The sequence below is a fragment of the Nematostella vectensis genome, chromosome 13 (genome assembly GCF_932526225.1).
Source record: "Nematostella vectensis chromosome 13, jaNemVect1.1, whole genome shotgun sequence".
Taxonomy (NCBI): domain Eukaryota; kingdom Metazoa; phylum Cnidaria; class Anthozoa; order Actiniaria; family Edwardsiidae; genus Nematostella; species Nematostella vectensis.
In genome coordinates, this window is record NC_064046.1 from 10,207,469 (window position 1) to 10,222,692 (window position 15,224).

A 15,224-nucleotide genomic window follows, 5' to 3' on the forward strand; every position below is an offset into this window, starting at 1 on the left:
TCAAAGATTATTCGCTTAGTAACGTTTGGTCTTATCTTCTGCAGATGAAGACAAACAGCCCGACTTGCCTTCCTCGCAATCCTTCCAGCAGCTCTTCACAGGTCGCGTGTCGTTCGTCATCAGTGACATGGATGATGGCCAAGTCAGCCCCACCCTCTGGTTCAGTACCCCCCCACCTGAGGACATTGAACCTGAAGCAGACATGGTAAGCACACCCTTGGCTATTGTAAACACTTCCGTCACCACCCTTAGCATCTTTCACGCGGATGAGATAGAACCTAAAGCAGACATGGTAAGTATACCCTTGACTATTGTAAACACTTTCGTCACCACCCTTAGCATCTTTCACGCGGATGAGATAGAACCTGAGGCAGACATGGTAAGCACACCCTTGACTATTGTAAACACTTCCGTCACCACCCTTAGCATCTTTCACCCGGATGAGATAGAACCTAAAGCAGACATGGTAAGCACACCCTTGACTATTGTAAACACTTTCGTCACCACCCTTAGCATCTTTCACGCGGATGAGATAGAACCTGAGGCAGACATGGTAAGCACACCCTTGACTATTGTAAACACTCTCATCCCCACAATTAGTATCTTTCACGCGGATGAGATAGAACCTAAAGCAGACATGGTAAGTATACCCTTGACTATTGTAAACACTTTCGTCACCACCCTTAGCATCTTTCACGCGGATGAGATAGAACCTAAAGCAGACATGGTAAGCACACCCTTGACTATTGTAAACACTTCCGTCACCACCCTTAGCATCTTTCACGCGGATGAGATAGAACCAGCAGCAGACATGGTAAGCATACCCTTGACTATTGTAAACACTTTCGTCACCACCCTTAGCATCTTTCACGCGGATGAGATAGAACCTAAAGCAGACATGGTAAGTATACCCTTGACTATTGTAAACACTTTCGTCACCACCCTTAGCATCTTTCACGCGGATGAGATAGAACCTGAGGCAGACATGGTAAGCACACCCTTGACTATTGTAAACACTTCCGTCACCACCCTTAGCATCTTTCACCCGGATGAGATAGAACCTAAAGCAGACATGGTAAGCACACCCTTGACTATTGTAAACACTTTCGTCACCACCCTTAGCATCTTTCACGCGGATGAGATAGAACCTGAGGCAGACATGGTAAGCACACCCTTGACTATTGTAAACACTCTCATCCCCACAATTAGTATCTTTCACGCGGATGAGATAGAACCTAAAGCAGACATGGTAAGTATACCCTTGACTATTGTAAACACTTTCGTCACCACCCTTAGCATCTTTCACGCGGATGAGATAGAACCTAAAGCAGACATGGTAAGCACACCCTTGACTATTGTAAACACTTCCGTCACCACCCTTAGCATCTTTCACGCGGATGAGATAGAACCAGCAGCAGACATGGTAAGCATACCCTTGACTATTGTAAACACTTTCGTCACCACCCTTAGCATCTTTCACGCGGATGAGATAGAACCTAAAGCAGACATGGTAAGTATACCCTTGACTATTGTAAACACTTTCGTCACCACCCTTAGCATCTTTCACGCGGATGAGATAGAACCTGAGGCAGACATGGTAAGCACACCCTTGACTATTGTAAACACTTCCGTCACCACCCTTAGCATCTTTCACCCGGATGAGATAGAACCTAAAGCAGACATGGTAAGCACACCCTTGACTATTGTAAACACTTTCGTCACCACCCTTAGCATCTTTCACGCGGATGAGATAGAACCTGAGGCAGACATGGTAAGTATACCCTTGACTATTGTAAACACTTTCGTCACCACCCTTAGCATCTTTCACGCGGATGAGATAGAACCTAAAGCAGACATGGTAAGCACACCCTTGACTATTGTAAACACTTTCGTCACCACCCTTAGCATCTTTCACCCGGATGAGATAGAACCTGAGGCAGACATGGTAAGCACACCCTTGACTATTGTAAACACTTCCGTCACCACCCTTAGCATCTTTCACCCGGATGAGATGGAACCAGCAGCAGACATGGTAACACACCGTTGACTATAGCAAACACTCTCATCCCCACAATTAGTATCTTTTCCGACCCAATGTTAGCCCAGCCCTGTGGTAATGTTGAGTAGTCTGTTATAATACCCTTGCCCTGAGGACATAGAACCTAAAGTAAACATATTAAAATCACCCTTTAGACATCGACTAAGGCTTAAGGCATACGTCGAACCGAACATAAACCGAATCAATTTCAAAACTGGCGCGTGACTCAGTCGAGCTTATTTCCAGTGGCGGCAAACGTCGAGCCTATTTTTCAGGAGAGGATACTTTTTAAGTAATTTATTTCATATTTTTGTTGAATTTGCACGAAATAATTGCCAGTGACTGTTAAGATTTCATTATTGTCTCAAAGCAAAAGAACACGGGAATATCCACTTTCCCGTGCGAGCTTGCGTTTTAAAAAATTATGAATGCTTCTGGGCGCAGCTAGGAAAATACAATCATTGACGACCAATACATTTACAATAAGCACATTTGTTGCACATCGGTAATTCGCGTTTCCGGCACGTATTTGTGCCTTCAAACAGGAAAGTGTACTCCCCTGCTTCAAATTCTCCATTTTAATCAATTATTTTCTCATTTACATAATATATTTTATCTAATTCGGTTCAATACGACGTATTCCGCCAGGCCGCGCCAGACACGCATCTATTCGACTAAGCGACTCGAACTGGAATCTGTTAACCACACTCGAACTGATTTGCCGCATACGTTGTACCTTCCAAGTACCTTTTTCCAAAACAATAGGTTCGACTGAATTAAATACATGTTCGGTTCGACGTGTGCCTTAAGCCTAAGAGACACTAAGAAATCACTTGACTTTGACAGTTGCAAACTCACGCCAAAATAAACTTAGATATGGCCGCATCCGTCACGCCAGAGAGTGACAAAAAAGTGGATTCATAAACGCTGAATTGAACGTTGTTGTTATTTGCCGCCAAAAGCCAGAGCACGCTTGTTTGCCACCCAAAATGTCACGTGATTTCTTATTGCCAATCGCCGGTTGCTTATTCTGTATTAATTCCAGGTGAAGTCCGACCTCGACTCTTTGAGAGAGAAATATTGTCCCGAGTTTGACTTGAAAGCCGAGCTCGAAAAGGGACTGGTACCCTCGCCCCCAGGCTCTCCATCGCGCAAGAAAGGAAGGTAAGCCAAGCACTAACCAATGGGATTACAAATTAATGAATTCAATTATATAGGATGGTTTGGAATAACCTAGTGTTATTTCATCTGGTTCGCCGATGCTGCTACAGTAGATACAGTGAAGCTTACTCTGCCTGTAGGAAATACTGTGGAACTCGACCTTGATAACTCATACTCCATGCTAACTTGACTTCGATAACACAGACCCTATGTTAACTCGATACCGATAACTCAAGACCCTATGCTAATTCGACCTTGATAACTCATACTCTCTGCTAACTCGACATCTATAACTCATACTCTATGCTAACTCGACCTCAATAACTCATACTCCATGCTTACTCAACCTCAATAAATCATACTCTATGCAAACTCAACCTTGATAACTCATACTCTATGCTAATTCGACTTTGGATAACTCAAACTCTACACTAACTCGACTTTGGATAACTCAAACTCTACGCTAACTCGACTTTGTATAACTCAAACTCTACACTAACTTGACTTTGGATAACTCAAACTCTACACTAACTCGACTTTGGATAACTCAAACTCTACACTAACTCGACTTTGGATAACTCAAACTCTACACTAACTCGACTTTGGATAACTCAAACTCTACACTAACTTGACTTTGTATAACTCAAACTCTACGCTAACTCGACTTTGGATAACTCAAACTCTACACTAACTCGACTTTGGATAACTCAAACTCTACACTAACTCGACTTTGGATAACTCAAACTCTACACTAACTCGACTTTGGATAACTCAAACTCTACGCTAACTCGACTTTGGATAACTCAAACTCTACACTAACTTGACTTTGTATAACTCAAACTCTACGCTAACTTGACTTTGGATAACTCAAACTCTACACTAACTTGACTTTGTATAACTCAAACTCTACGCTAACTTGACTTTGGATAACTCAAACTCTACACTAACTCGACTTTGTATAACTACGCTAACTTGACTGTCTTTTGTCTTCTTTATCGAAAATGCTCCCCAATATCAGTCGATGAAAAAGGATGCTGTACTGCATTTGGTCATTGCAAAAGATGACAAAATGTTGGTTGACAGAGGCTATTAAAGTTGACTATTAAAGCCATTATTCCACTTTGTACAAGACATTCAACCCCCCCCCCCCTCCTTAAAACCAAATTTATTCCTCTTAAGCAGCTTTCCTGATCTGTGAAAGAACTTCTTTGAATTCCATTTTCTCACGATTGCCCTCGTGTTTTCAGAGTCGCCAAGCGTAAATTTGACCCACTCATCTCTGGGTTCCCGCGTGACATCAAAAGGATGCGAGGTTAGTCTACTCAAAATAACTCTTAAAGCCGCATTGTCACCAGTTTACTTCCGGTCGATTACGTAACAATCTCCAATGATTTTTAACAGAAAACGCGAAAAATATTTCAAAATATGCCACCCCCGCGCCCAATAGAATAAACACACATTATACATTACCCCTGTCACCCACTTTTACGTCTCGCTGCTTCCCAGGTCACCCGGGACGTGGTGGCCGCGGCATGAGGGGAATGAACCGAGGCAGAGGTCGCGGCATGAACGACCTTTTCCGGTCACGTAAGCAGAACACGAGTCGCCCTCCCAGCATGCACGTGGATGACTTTATGGCGATGGAGCAGCACCATCACCATGCGCCCGACAAACAGCAGGACAGCGGAGTACCCGGTGGGCGCAGCCGCGGTGGCATGAAGGTAAAGAGGCGTTTACATTGTTGGTTTGAAGAGCAGCATTGTTGGCTTGTACATCATTTAATTGATAAGGCGTGAAAAACTAAGGCGTGAAAAACTTTTTTGATAAGGCGTCAAAAAACTGTCGAATATATTTATCTTCCTCGTTGATGAGACCTCGTGTTTGGAGCGGAACTGAGGTGCGACAACGTCAATGAAGACAACCGTCTTAACAGCCTTTTTCGTAATGTTAGGGACCTTGAGCACGCGTAGACGTAGAACGCCGCGGACGTTAGATTTGTGCGCGCGCCGTTCTCGACGTTCCAACTACTACGTTCTCAACGACGTGAAAAGGGGATAACCGTTTTAACGGTTTTTTCGTGTTAATAATCAAACAAGAAAGCTCACCAATATCATGTACGTTAAATCGTCTACTAGGGTTCAATGGCTGGGCGTTCCCCGATGGACCGAGGCGCCAGTGGTTTTATGGGTAATCAGGGACGTTGGACCGGGCCTTTTACCGGACAGAGGAAGGGTGAGCGATTTCATTTACAATTTATCATGCTTTCCACTATCGGTAGATTAAGTACAATCTGACTATCATATGTACAGTTTTGTCAATTTTGACTATCTGTCATATTTGAATACAGGACCTGGTTTGCAAGGCACGCCGGGAGGTCGTGGCGGCGCGCAGGACTGGGCGGGACAGCGCCAGACGATAGGGGGATTCCCCGGACAACGAGGCTTCCAGCGGGGGTGAGGGCTCAACACATGTGATGATTACATAATTCTCCCAAAATGCTTTGAAAATAAACCGTACCTGCCACACAAATGCTCGTCTTCTACAATTACGGGGCACTCGCACTCGAATTTAACCGATGTCAAGGGCGGATCCATGAGTTTCAAAAAGGTAGTGTTTCAGGTGGCGGATTCGTGGTTTATCTGGGATTTCCTTATATTTCTTGTGATTTCTAAGCCAAATGTTTGTAAATAGGGGCACCCGCTCGACCCACCCCTAGATCCGCCCCTGAATATGCATAGTATTTTCCTCCTGTTAAAGTAGAATATTTAACAAACAGATCTCATTTTTTAAGCGTCTGTCCTCTAATAGATGCACAGATGACGCCACAGCTTGTCATGAACAAAAAAGTATAATGTATAATAGTTTATATTTGGACTGATCGTTATCGTCTCAGCAGGCCCGACTGGACAAGTCCACAGGGAGCCCAACAGTACCGAGGTTTGTTACAAGTTCGCAATTCTGTTTTTCTTGTGTTGTATTCTCGTGCGTTACTGACTTGCATTTTCTTTATTAGGTGGTCGCGGAATGCGTGACAACCAGTACAACCGACCGCAGCAGGCCCGCGGCTATTGGGAGGCCCCGCGCACAAAAGACTCTGATAACAGGTACATGTAAACGCGTTATCTTGTGGTAACAGGCGCGTGCACAGAGTGGGGGCGCGGCGGTGAGGGAGGGGTTGCAGGGAGTGGGGGTGGGGTGGAAGAGGGGGGAGGGGTTGCAGGGTGTGAGGGAGGGGGAGGGGTTGCAGGCTGTGAGGGCGGGGGAGGGGTTGCAGGCTGTGAGGGCGGGGGAGGGGTTGCAGGGTGTGAGGGCGGGGGAGGGGTTGCAGGGTGCGCCTGAATCACATACAACTTTTTTAAAAGGTTATCAGTTCAAATGGGAAATGCCAAATGGCAGTTCCAAGCCCGAAAGGTGCTTATAGGTACTAATTATTTGTATAATTAAAGGTGTGGAATAAAGCCCAGCAATGTCAGAACCATATATTGATGGCCTATAATGGATAATTGTAGGATTTACCATATTCCCCAGCATTTGGTCGAAATTTAACGAGACAGAGAAATTCTTACTTGGGCTTCACCTATTTACAAACAGTAGAAACAGCATTTTGCACAGTGACACAAAATGAGGGTCACCTGACTGTTTTGCTATGTGACGTTTTATTTTTTATTTGTAAAACAAACATTGGTATGTACAGGACAAAAAAAAGTGTATATAATTTACAATTATTGAACAAGAATAACGCCGTATCACCAAGTCGATGTAATTGGCAAAGTTGCTTTTTGTTGTTTCCAAGTATGCCTCCTATTGGAAGAACAATAGGCGGGACGAAATAGATTCTGATAGAGTTATCGCGAATTAATCGACATTTTATTTCTCCATTTTAGGTTCATGTCTCCGCCTGTCAACGTCAGCAACTACCGACCAGGAGCAGGGCGCGGCTACCAAGGCCGGCATATGAGATCCTTTACTCGCTGAAGGCAGCAAGGGCCTGGGTCCGCACCACAGGTTGCCCATTGTGGCTATGCTATAGAAAATCTTAAGTGACCAAAAACAGCGCCATCGCAGTTCGTCGTTTACAACTAATCACAGCTCTGACACGAAGTTTCTTTGTGATAAACACATAGCAATAAATCGTTTGCATTGGACAATTCCTTGCTTAAATATTGTTTTCTCTTTTATGGATACTATTGCCTTCATCAAGAAGATGGATACTATTGCCTTCATCAAGAAGCTTGAATCCCATGATTTCACTTAGGAGAACTTGCTGTACCACTCTGCCGTCCCGGTCCATCTCGGCTGAGAATAGAGAACGGGGAGCTGGTACTAGCGAGATCCGTTGCTCGTCTCCAGTTCTCTATTGACGCTCTATCCATGCTCGACTCGTTTGACAGCGCGAGGCTAATGAGGCCCTGGGCACTAGAGTAATTTGACGCCAGATTTGTACACTGGCTTCCGGGTTTTTGTCTGGCTGAGCGCAGGCTCGTAAGGAAGGCGTTTTCCTCGTTGTAGCAAGAATGGCTTGTCTGCATCTGAGAGACAATAATAAAAAAAACAGGTTTAACTTGCGACGAATCATAACAGTGTTTTTTAAAGTAAGCCGGCCGCTACCGTGGCCACCTTGACTGTCAAGTGAAGTAAGCCAATAAGATGCAAGAAACGTGTTATCTGATACGACGCGCGTTACCTTGGCCACCTTGACTGTTATGTGAAGTAAGCCAATAGGGATGCGAGAAACGTACTATCTAATACGACGCGTGCTACAGTGACTAGTTTAATGAAGTAAGCCAATAAGGATGCGAGAAACGTGTTATCTAATACGACGCGCGCTACCGTTGCAACCTTGACTGTTTAATGAAGTAAGCCAATAAGGATGAGAGAAACGTGTTATCTGATAAAACGCACGCTACCGTGGCAACTTTGTCTGTTTAATGAAGTAAGCCAAGAAGGATGCGAGAAACGTGTTATCTGATACGACGCACGCTACCGCGGCAACCTTGACTGTTTAATGAAGTAAGCCAATAAGGATGCGAGAAACGTGTTATCTGATACGACGCACGCTACCGTGGCAACTTTGTCTGTTTAATAAAAACTGTTAGATCAACCATTTAAAACGTACAAGCTATAGAAAATAGATAGCAAGAGGAGGATTTTCTGAACGTGGAAGATCTTGTTTTCTATTTTATTTGATTTGCACAGTTAACCTTCTCTCAACCTTTGGTTACCCAATACTGACTTTTTAATTTATTATACAAGAGCCCACATCTGCGTTATCTGTGCTAAATTTTTATTCAATGTTCAAATGGACTGAAGCGCCCGCTTGTCTGCCCCTAACCGGGCTTTTCAAGATATCTTATCATAGTGAGCTGGTTCCATAAGAGCTTTTTATAAGCTCTCATATCTTTTCCTTCCTCTTTTTTAATTTTTACCTTCTTTTCCTAGGATTTTTTTAGCCTAGTCCTAACCTACCTTCTCCTCCCGTTAGCCCCTTGAGCGTAACCCTAGCCTACTTCCTCCCGTAAGCCCCTTGAGCCCTAACCTACCTCCTCCCGTAAGTCCCTTGAGCGTAACCCTAACCTACTTCCTCCCGTTAGCCCCTTGAGCGTAACCCTAACGTACTTCCTCCCGTAAGCCCCTTGAGCCCTAACCTACCTCCTCCCGTAAGCCGCTTGAGCGTAACCCTAACCTACTTCCTCCCGTTAGCCCCTTGAGTGTAACCCTAACCTACTTCCTCCCGTTAGCCCCTTGAGCGTAACCCTAACCTACCTCCTCCCGTAAGCCCCTTGAGCGTAGCCCTAACCTACTTCCTCCCGTAAGCCCCTTGAGCGTAACCCTAACCTATCTCCTCCCGTAAGTCCCTTGAGCCCTACCCTAACCTTCCTCTTCCCGTAAGTCCCTTGAGCGTAACCCTAACCTACTTCCTCCCGTAAGTCCCTTGAGCGTAACCCTAACCTTCCTCCCGTTAGCCCCTTGAGCGTAACCCTAACCTTCCTCCCGTAAGTCCCTTGAGCGTAACCCTAACCTACTTCCTCCCGTAAGTTCCTTGAGCGTAACCCTAACCTACTTCCTCCCGTAAGCCCCTTAAGCGTAACCCTAACCTACCTCCTCCCGTAAGCCCCTTTAGCGTAACCCTAACCTACCTAATCCCGTAAGCCCCTTGAGCGTACCCCTAACCTTCCTCCTCCCGTAAGCCCCTTGGGCGTAACCCTAATCTACCTCCTCCCGTAAGCCCCTTGAGCGTAACCCTAACCTACCTCCTCCCGTAAGCCCCTTTAGCGTAACCCTAACCTACCTAATCCCGTAAGCCCCTTGAGCGTAACCCTAGCACCCTAACCTTCCTCCTCCCGTAAGCCCCTTGGGCGTAACCCTAACCTACCTCCTCCCGTAAGCCCCTTGAGCCTAGCCTAAACCTACCTCCCTAAGACCCTTGAGCGTAACCCATACCTACCTGCTCTCGTAAGCTTGTCAGCGGCTCCTTCCTAATGTGAAGGAAGCGCTTGTTGCATGTGCCACAGTATTTCTCTGTTATATCGTCTTGGTACTTGAGCCCCTTGAGCCACTCCATGATGTCTCGGTACTCAGCTTGCTCCGCCTTTGACAAGCTCCATCTCTGGGTCTCTCTAGCCTTCAAAAGTCTCGTCTCTCGGACTAGCTCCGATACTTGTACTTTCAACTCCTCGATCTGATTCTGTAGGGTAGATTCCTGGGTGATATAAGAGAAATGTCAGTTCGTTAAGTTGCTTTACTAGGGACCTTAAGCAACGACGACGGCAACGCGGACGCCGACGGCAGACGGCAATTTGATTAAGAATTCAATAGCAGCACGTAGAAATGCGTTCTTTTCTATACATTTCAGCCGTTTTCCGTAAAACCACCACGAGAAACTCCAAGTTTCACTGTCAGTTGAGGACGCGGACGTTTGCGCTGTAAACTCCACTAACTGTTCGCTGCTGTAGAAATAATGTCCTTAGTTTATTTTTATCTGTCTCTGACTATAATGTTTTGCTAATTCCTAGCTAATTCCTAGCTAATTCCTAGCGTTGTCCTAGCGGTCGCCGTAATCCTTGTTAAAGCCGCATTGTCACCAGTTCACTTCCGGTGGTCCGACGGAAACTTCAACCGTCAAAAGACAAAATAATCTATTAGAATCCGAGATATTAAACAGGCCATCCGCTCTAAATTATCAGTCACATCCTCAAAGAAACTTCCAATAGACACACTTCTTTCAATATTTTGAAATATTTTTCGCGTTTTCCGTTAAAAATCGACCGGAAGTACACTGTTGACAATGCGGCTTTAAGGTCCCTATATTAACGACCACGACGGCTAGGACAACAATATCGAAAGCAATGTGTTCACGCTTGGCGTTCAATACCAAACTAGTTGCAATTGAATAAGCATGAAATTAGTGGCAGGAACAGAAACAAATTAACGGTAGCGAACGTAGTAGTTAAAAACTTCGAGTTATTTTTCACGTCGTGGTTTGCGGGAAAGCGACTGAAATATAAGTCACACAGAACGCATTTTCACGTGCTGCTATTGAATTCCAATAAATTCTATTGTTTTCTACAGTCGTCGTCCACGTTGCTAACACATTTTATTACAATGAGAGTGCGTTACCAAAAAATGGTGAACTTTAACTTCTTAATATTTTTTTTTGCTACAGTTTCATAACATTTAAACAGCGTTAAATTGCGTTACTTTTTTTTACTATATATCACATGTTTGTACTTCATTCACCCCAGATAACTTTTTGTCCATGACAACATTGCCTTGAAAACCCCTCATTTAGATCGCGTTACCTTATAAACCATCTCAACTCGTTGCGCGTCCAACTTATCTTCCATATCTCTCTTCATGTCACGCAACTCCGTTTGAAAATCACTTTTCTGTTTCTCCATAGACCCGCGTAACTCGTTAATACAGTTGTGCTGCGCGAGTTCATTCATGTTCACCTGGAGGCCACAACCTCGCGTACACTTGGCTGTCTGAAAGTCGCAGATTATAAGATGCGTGTCTAAGTCGCACCGATTCAAACTCTCATTGCATCCTGTATTAGGGCATGCGACAGCCACAAAATCGCACTCCTCTTTTAGATGCCTCGCCAGACTCCCCAGCCTTACTACCGACTTGCAGCCTTTACTTTGATGATCGCAGTGAATTTTTAGGCTGTCCAGGTCGTTTTTCATGTAACGAAAGATGGGTTTTAGATCGCTCGGCCAGAGACTCTGCCTATCTTCCGGGCAAGTGTTGTAGTGTGTTAGCCAGCCGAGAACGCAAGCGGAGCAATAAGAATGCTCGCACGGCGCCATTAAGGGCTCTTCCAGGACATCTCGGCAGATACAGCATAAAAGTCCTTCGTTTACTGCCCCAACGAAGCGCTCGATGTCATATCCCATCTTCAATGACCTTCAAGAACCGACCAAAACAAACCAATTCACAATATTACAACGTAGAAATGCTGTTTTGTTTACGTCAGTTTGCTTGGATTTTTCAGTCATTTAGCACGCCTTTGTATTAATGCCGTTTGAAGTCCTACTCCAGCGACGAGTCTTTGTTTATTATTATTGTTATCTTTGATCCTGACGTGACGTTGCCTGCAAAGATCCTCGAGGTGTGAATTGATAAATAGATTTACATCACCAGGAACGGTTCAGCTTGAACAACTTCTTTCACATTTCTTGGGTTTGTTTTCCCTTAAACCCCAACTCCTTTTTAGCGTCTGAATCTCCGCGTCCCTGGGTAAAGAAATGATAAAATTTCCAAGAATGATGCTAACATAAACCACTAGGGGTCTAAGTACTCCTGAGCTCACACTAAATAAAATCGAGTGCTTGTACTTAGAACTAATACCTTTTGTCCGCTAGTGTTGATAAAAGGCAAGCGTGCTTCGTTGTTTATCGAAAAGGTTTGCATAAACATTAAACTCCCAACCAACAGTGTAATATATCTCTAAAACCCGCTTAGCATTTCATTCAACCAGGTGATAATCAAACTTGACACCAACCTTTTAAAAATCCGTGGAATGCCTTTAAGAAAGGTCGATTCGCGATGCTGTGTTTTCTTAAGTGATAAGCGTTATCAAACCCAATCTATAGTCGGTTTCGCTTCATTTTGTTTTAATAAATTAGTCGGTTCACCTTGTTTGAGGACTGTGGCAAATCGTAGCGAATGTCAGCTGTTTTTCTGACAGACTGCAATGATCCACTTGAGTCCGTGTTGTAGTTGTTTACAGGTCAAGGCTTCGAAGGCTTTGGGCTCCCTCCCCCCTCATCAAATGTTTATTATGTTAATATTCAGACCGATCTCTTTGCTGTTCAGGGATTAACATATTACCATAATCACCCTTCCATTAGATATCTCCTTCAAATAAATGCAACAAAACCCGTACTAATCTAGCATAAAACTTCATAGAAGACAGGGCTAAACTGCAGAATACCCGTCCACTTATTTGCATTTTCCTTATATTTACTGCCTCGTTCTATAGAAATCGAGGTGTGAAGTCTCATTGTTAACTTTTTGTGGACGGGTATTCTGCAGTTGCTCCGAAGTCAGCAGGTATTAAAATCTCAATCGATAGAATTTAGCATTCGCTTTTAATAACCCAAGTAATATCCCTGTCGCTTCACGCTTACCGCGTAGCATATAGACGCATTGTTTTGACCTTCCAATTTTAATTGCAAAGAAGTTTTAAAGACAAAAAGAATTAATTCTTTTTTGAACGACGGTGATCAATACGATTATGATTAGTTGAGTCGGCCCGTTAGTGATTGTAATGGGGACGAGGCGGTTAAAAGCCGTAATTTCCGACTCTTTGTTCACAAGAAGGCGGTTCTTTTCTCACCTTGCTTGATGGGTGGGTTGAGCCATATTAAATTTAGCCCGAGAGTCAGGCCCTTTTTCTATCGTTCCCTTTGGGTATATACGGGGATGCGATTAAAAGAGGTAGAGAAAGAGAGAGAGTAGTAGTTTATTTTCCTCTCCAGGAAAAATAAAGTCTCCTTTGAAAAATAAAGTCTTAAGGCTATATTAAAATCAGCTCTCGAATTGAATATTGACACTCCAGGAAAATTAAAACGTCCATTAAAAATTATTATTAAAAATTAAAACGTTGATTTATACGCAAACAGACAAATATAAATAGTGATTAAGAAATTCAAAATACCCATATGCAAGACTGCAGTGTTTTTGCGTGGAGTATTGTCACCATGCAAACCTGCAGGGATTCATGTTATGCTTTGTTGTTGTTATCGTTTTTGTTTTTGCTGGCCATGAGGCCTAGGCTCGATTTCCAGCTCGTTTCTGTGAGCCCACAATACGTGGGCCCATCGTTCCCATTTTAGTTGGGCCAATGAGGCTGAAAATAGCCTACTTGAGGCCTGGACGCTCATCCTCTCGCCCCAGGCTTTTTCAGATCATCTAAAAAACAACTTCCATAGATTGAACATGTTTTGTTTAAAAAAACAATGCAGCTTTGTAACATTTCAAGCGTCCCTAGAGGACTGAGAATGCGAATGTACATTTCTTTTGGTTATTAGAATTTTTGAAAAGGTTTATTATGTAGTTCGATCTTCTTTACAGAGTGCATGTATAAAAGTAACAACTAGGGCGTATTTGTGACAACCCCCCTCCCCCTCTCTCCCCTCTCTCCCCTCTCTCCCCTCTCTCCCCTCTCTCCCCTCTCTCCCCTCTCTCCCCTCTCTCCCCTCTCTCCCCTCTCTCCCCTCTCTCCCCTCTCTCCCCTCTCTCCCCTCTCTCCCCTCTCTCCCCTCTCTCCCCTCTCTCCCCTCTCTCCCCTCTCTCCCCTCTCTCCCCTCTCTCCCCTCTCTCCCCTCTCTCCCCTCTCTCCCCTCTCTCCCCTCTCTCCCCTCTCTCCCCTCTCTCCCCTCTCTCCCCTCTCTCCCCTCTCTCCCCTCTCTCCCCTCTCTCCCCTCTCTCCCCTCTCTCCCCTCTCTCCCCTCTCTCCCCTCTCTCCCCTCTCTCCCCTCTCTCCCCTCTCTCCCCTCTCTCCCCTCTCTCCCCTCTCTCCCCTCTCTCCCCTCTCTCCCCTCTCTCCCCTCTCTCCCCTCTCTCCCCTCTCTCCCCTCTCTCCCCTCTCTCCCCTCTCTCCCCTCTCTCCCCTCTCTCCCCTCTCTCCCCTCTCTCCCCTCTCTCCCCTCTCTCCCCTCTCTCCCCTCTCTCCCCTCTTGGTAGTCACGTCCAGGCATCACAGCACTACAATCATTTATAGTCATAAGAAAAGAAATGTCTCGGGCGACGGACGGCAGCCGGGAGTTCAACGCTTGTTCTTTGTAAAGCTTTGTAAGCGGGCTTACATGAGAAGTCTATTAGCGTTGCCGTATAGCTCCCCTGCTCCCGGTTGCCGTTCGTTGTTAAGAGGCGTCCGGCATAAATATTACGTATCACGTCTCAATCATGTAACGAAAGAATCGTTTCATGTCACTGCGCGAACATTACTTTCGCGCTACAAATACTACATGTCACGCCACAATCACAACATGTCACGCCACAAATACCACCAGATGTCACGCCACTATTACTACGTGTCCCGCCATAAACACTACATGTCACGACACAATCACAATATGTCACGCCACAAATACCACGACTAACGACACAATCATCACATGTCACGCCACAATCACTGCATGTAACGCCACAAATGCCACCTCTCAAGGCGCACTCACTACATGTCACGCCACAATCACTATATGTCACGCCACAATCACTACATGTCACGCAATAATCACTACATGTCACGCCACAATCACTACATGTCACGGCGCAATCATTACATGTCACACCACAATTGTTAAATGTCACAGCACAATTATTGAATGTTACGCCATTATAAAGTCTCACGGCGTAACTACTACATGTCACAAATGGATCTCACTAAGTCCATCATGCGAAGCTGTAGTAGACCTCAAAATATTGAGCGGCACGATACAAAAACATTAAAAAGATATTGTGGTGGTGCACTTGCCCCGGTGCCCAACCCCATGCTATGGAACCCACTATACCCACT

General features: G+C 44.9%; 2 protein-coding genes across 5 annotated transcripts in view; one reads left to right on the forward strand and one right to left on the reverse strand.

Annotated features, from left to right (window-relative positions):
• Window positions 1-7,347, forward strand: part of LOC5513799 (protein virilizer homolog) — a 56,366-nt gene extending 49,019 nt beyond the window's left edge. The window contains exons 48-56 of one of the 2 annotated variants that reach the window (XM_032383364.2): window positions 45-205; window positions 3,084-3,202; window positions 4,447-4,511; window positions 4,706-4,920; window positions 5,335-5,431; window positions 5,547-5,652; window positions 6,093-6,136; window positions 6,213-6,303; window positions 7,084-7,347. In XM_032383364.2, the coding sequence (XP_032239255.2) occupies window positions 45-205; window positions 3,084-3,202; window positions 4,447-4,511; window positions 4,706-4,920; window positions 5,335-5,431; window positions 5,547-5,652; window positions 6,093-6,136; window positions 6,213-6,303; window positions 7,084-7,174 (989 nt within the window). In that variant the 3' untranslated portion in view covers window positions 7,175-7,347. The remainder of the gene's footprint in view (window positions 1-44; window positions 206-3,083; window positions 3,203-4,446; window positions 4,512-4,705; window positions 4,921-5,334; window positions 5,432-5,546; window positions 5,653-6,092; window positions 6,137-6,212; window positions 6,304-7,083) is intronic. The other variant, XM_032383365.2, reaches the window with a different exon arrangement.
• A 70-nt stretch (window positions 7,348-7,417) lies between these two features.
• On the reverse strand, window positions 7,418-12,529 carry LOC5513829 (E3 ubiquitin-protein ligase NRDP1). 3 transcript variants are annotated; one of them, XM_032383366.2, is made up of 4 exons: window positions 12,337-12,529; window positions 10,999-11,934; window positions 9,645-9,899; window positions 7,418-7,728 (listed from the first exon to the last, which is right to left on the reverse strand). In XM_032383366.2, the coding sequence occupies exons 2-4, from the start codon at window positions 11,593-11,595 to the stop codon at window positions 7,447-7,449; spliced, it is 1,134 nt and encodes a 377-aa protein (XP_032239257.1). In that variant the 5' UTR covers window positions 11,596-11,934; window positions 12,337-12,529; the 3' UTR covers window positions 7,418-7,446. The 3 variants fall into 3 exon arrangements, with proteins under 3 accessions (XP_032239257.1, XP_001634058.2, XP_032239258.1); XM_001634008.3 differs by having other exon boundaries at window positions 12,204-12,529; XM_032383367.2 differs by lacking the exon at window positions 12,337-12,529 and adding an exon at window positions 12,050-12,192.
• Between the last annotated feature and the right edge of the window lie 2,695 nt (window positions 12,530-15,224).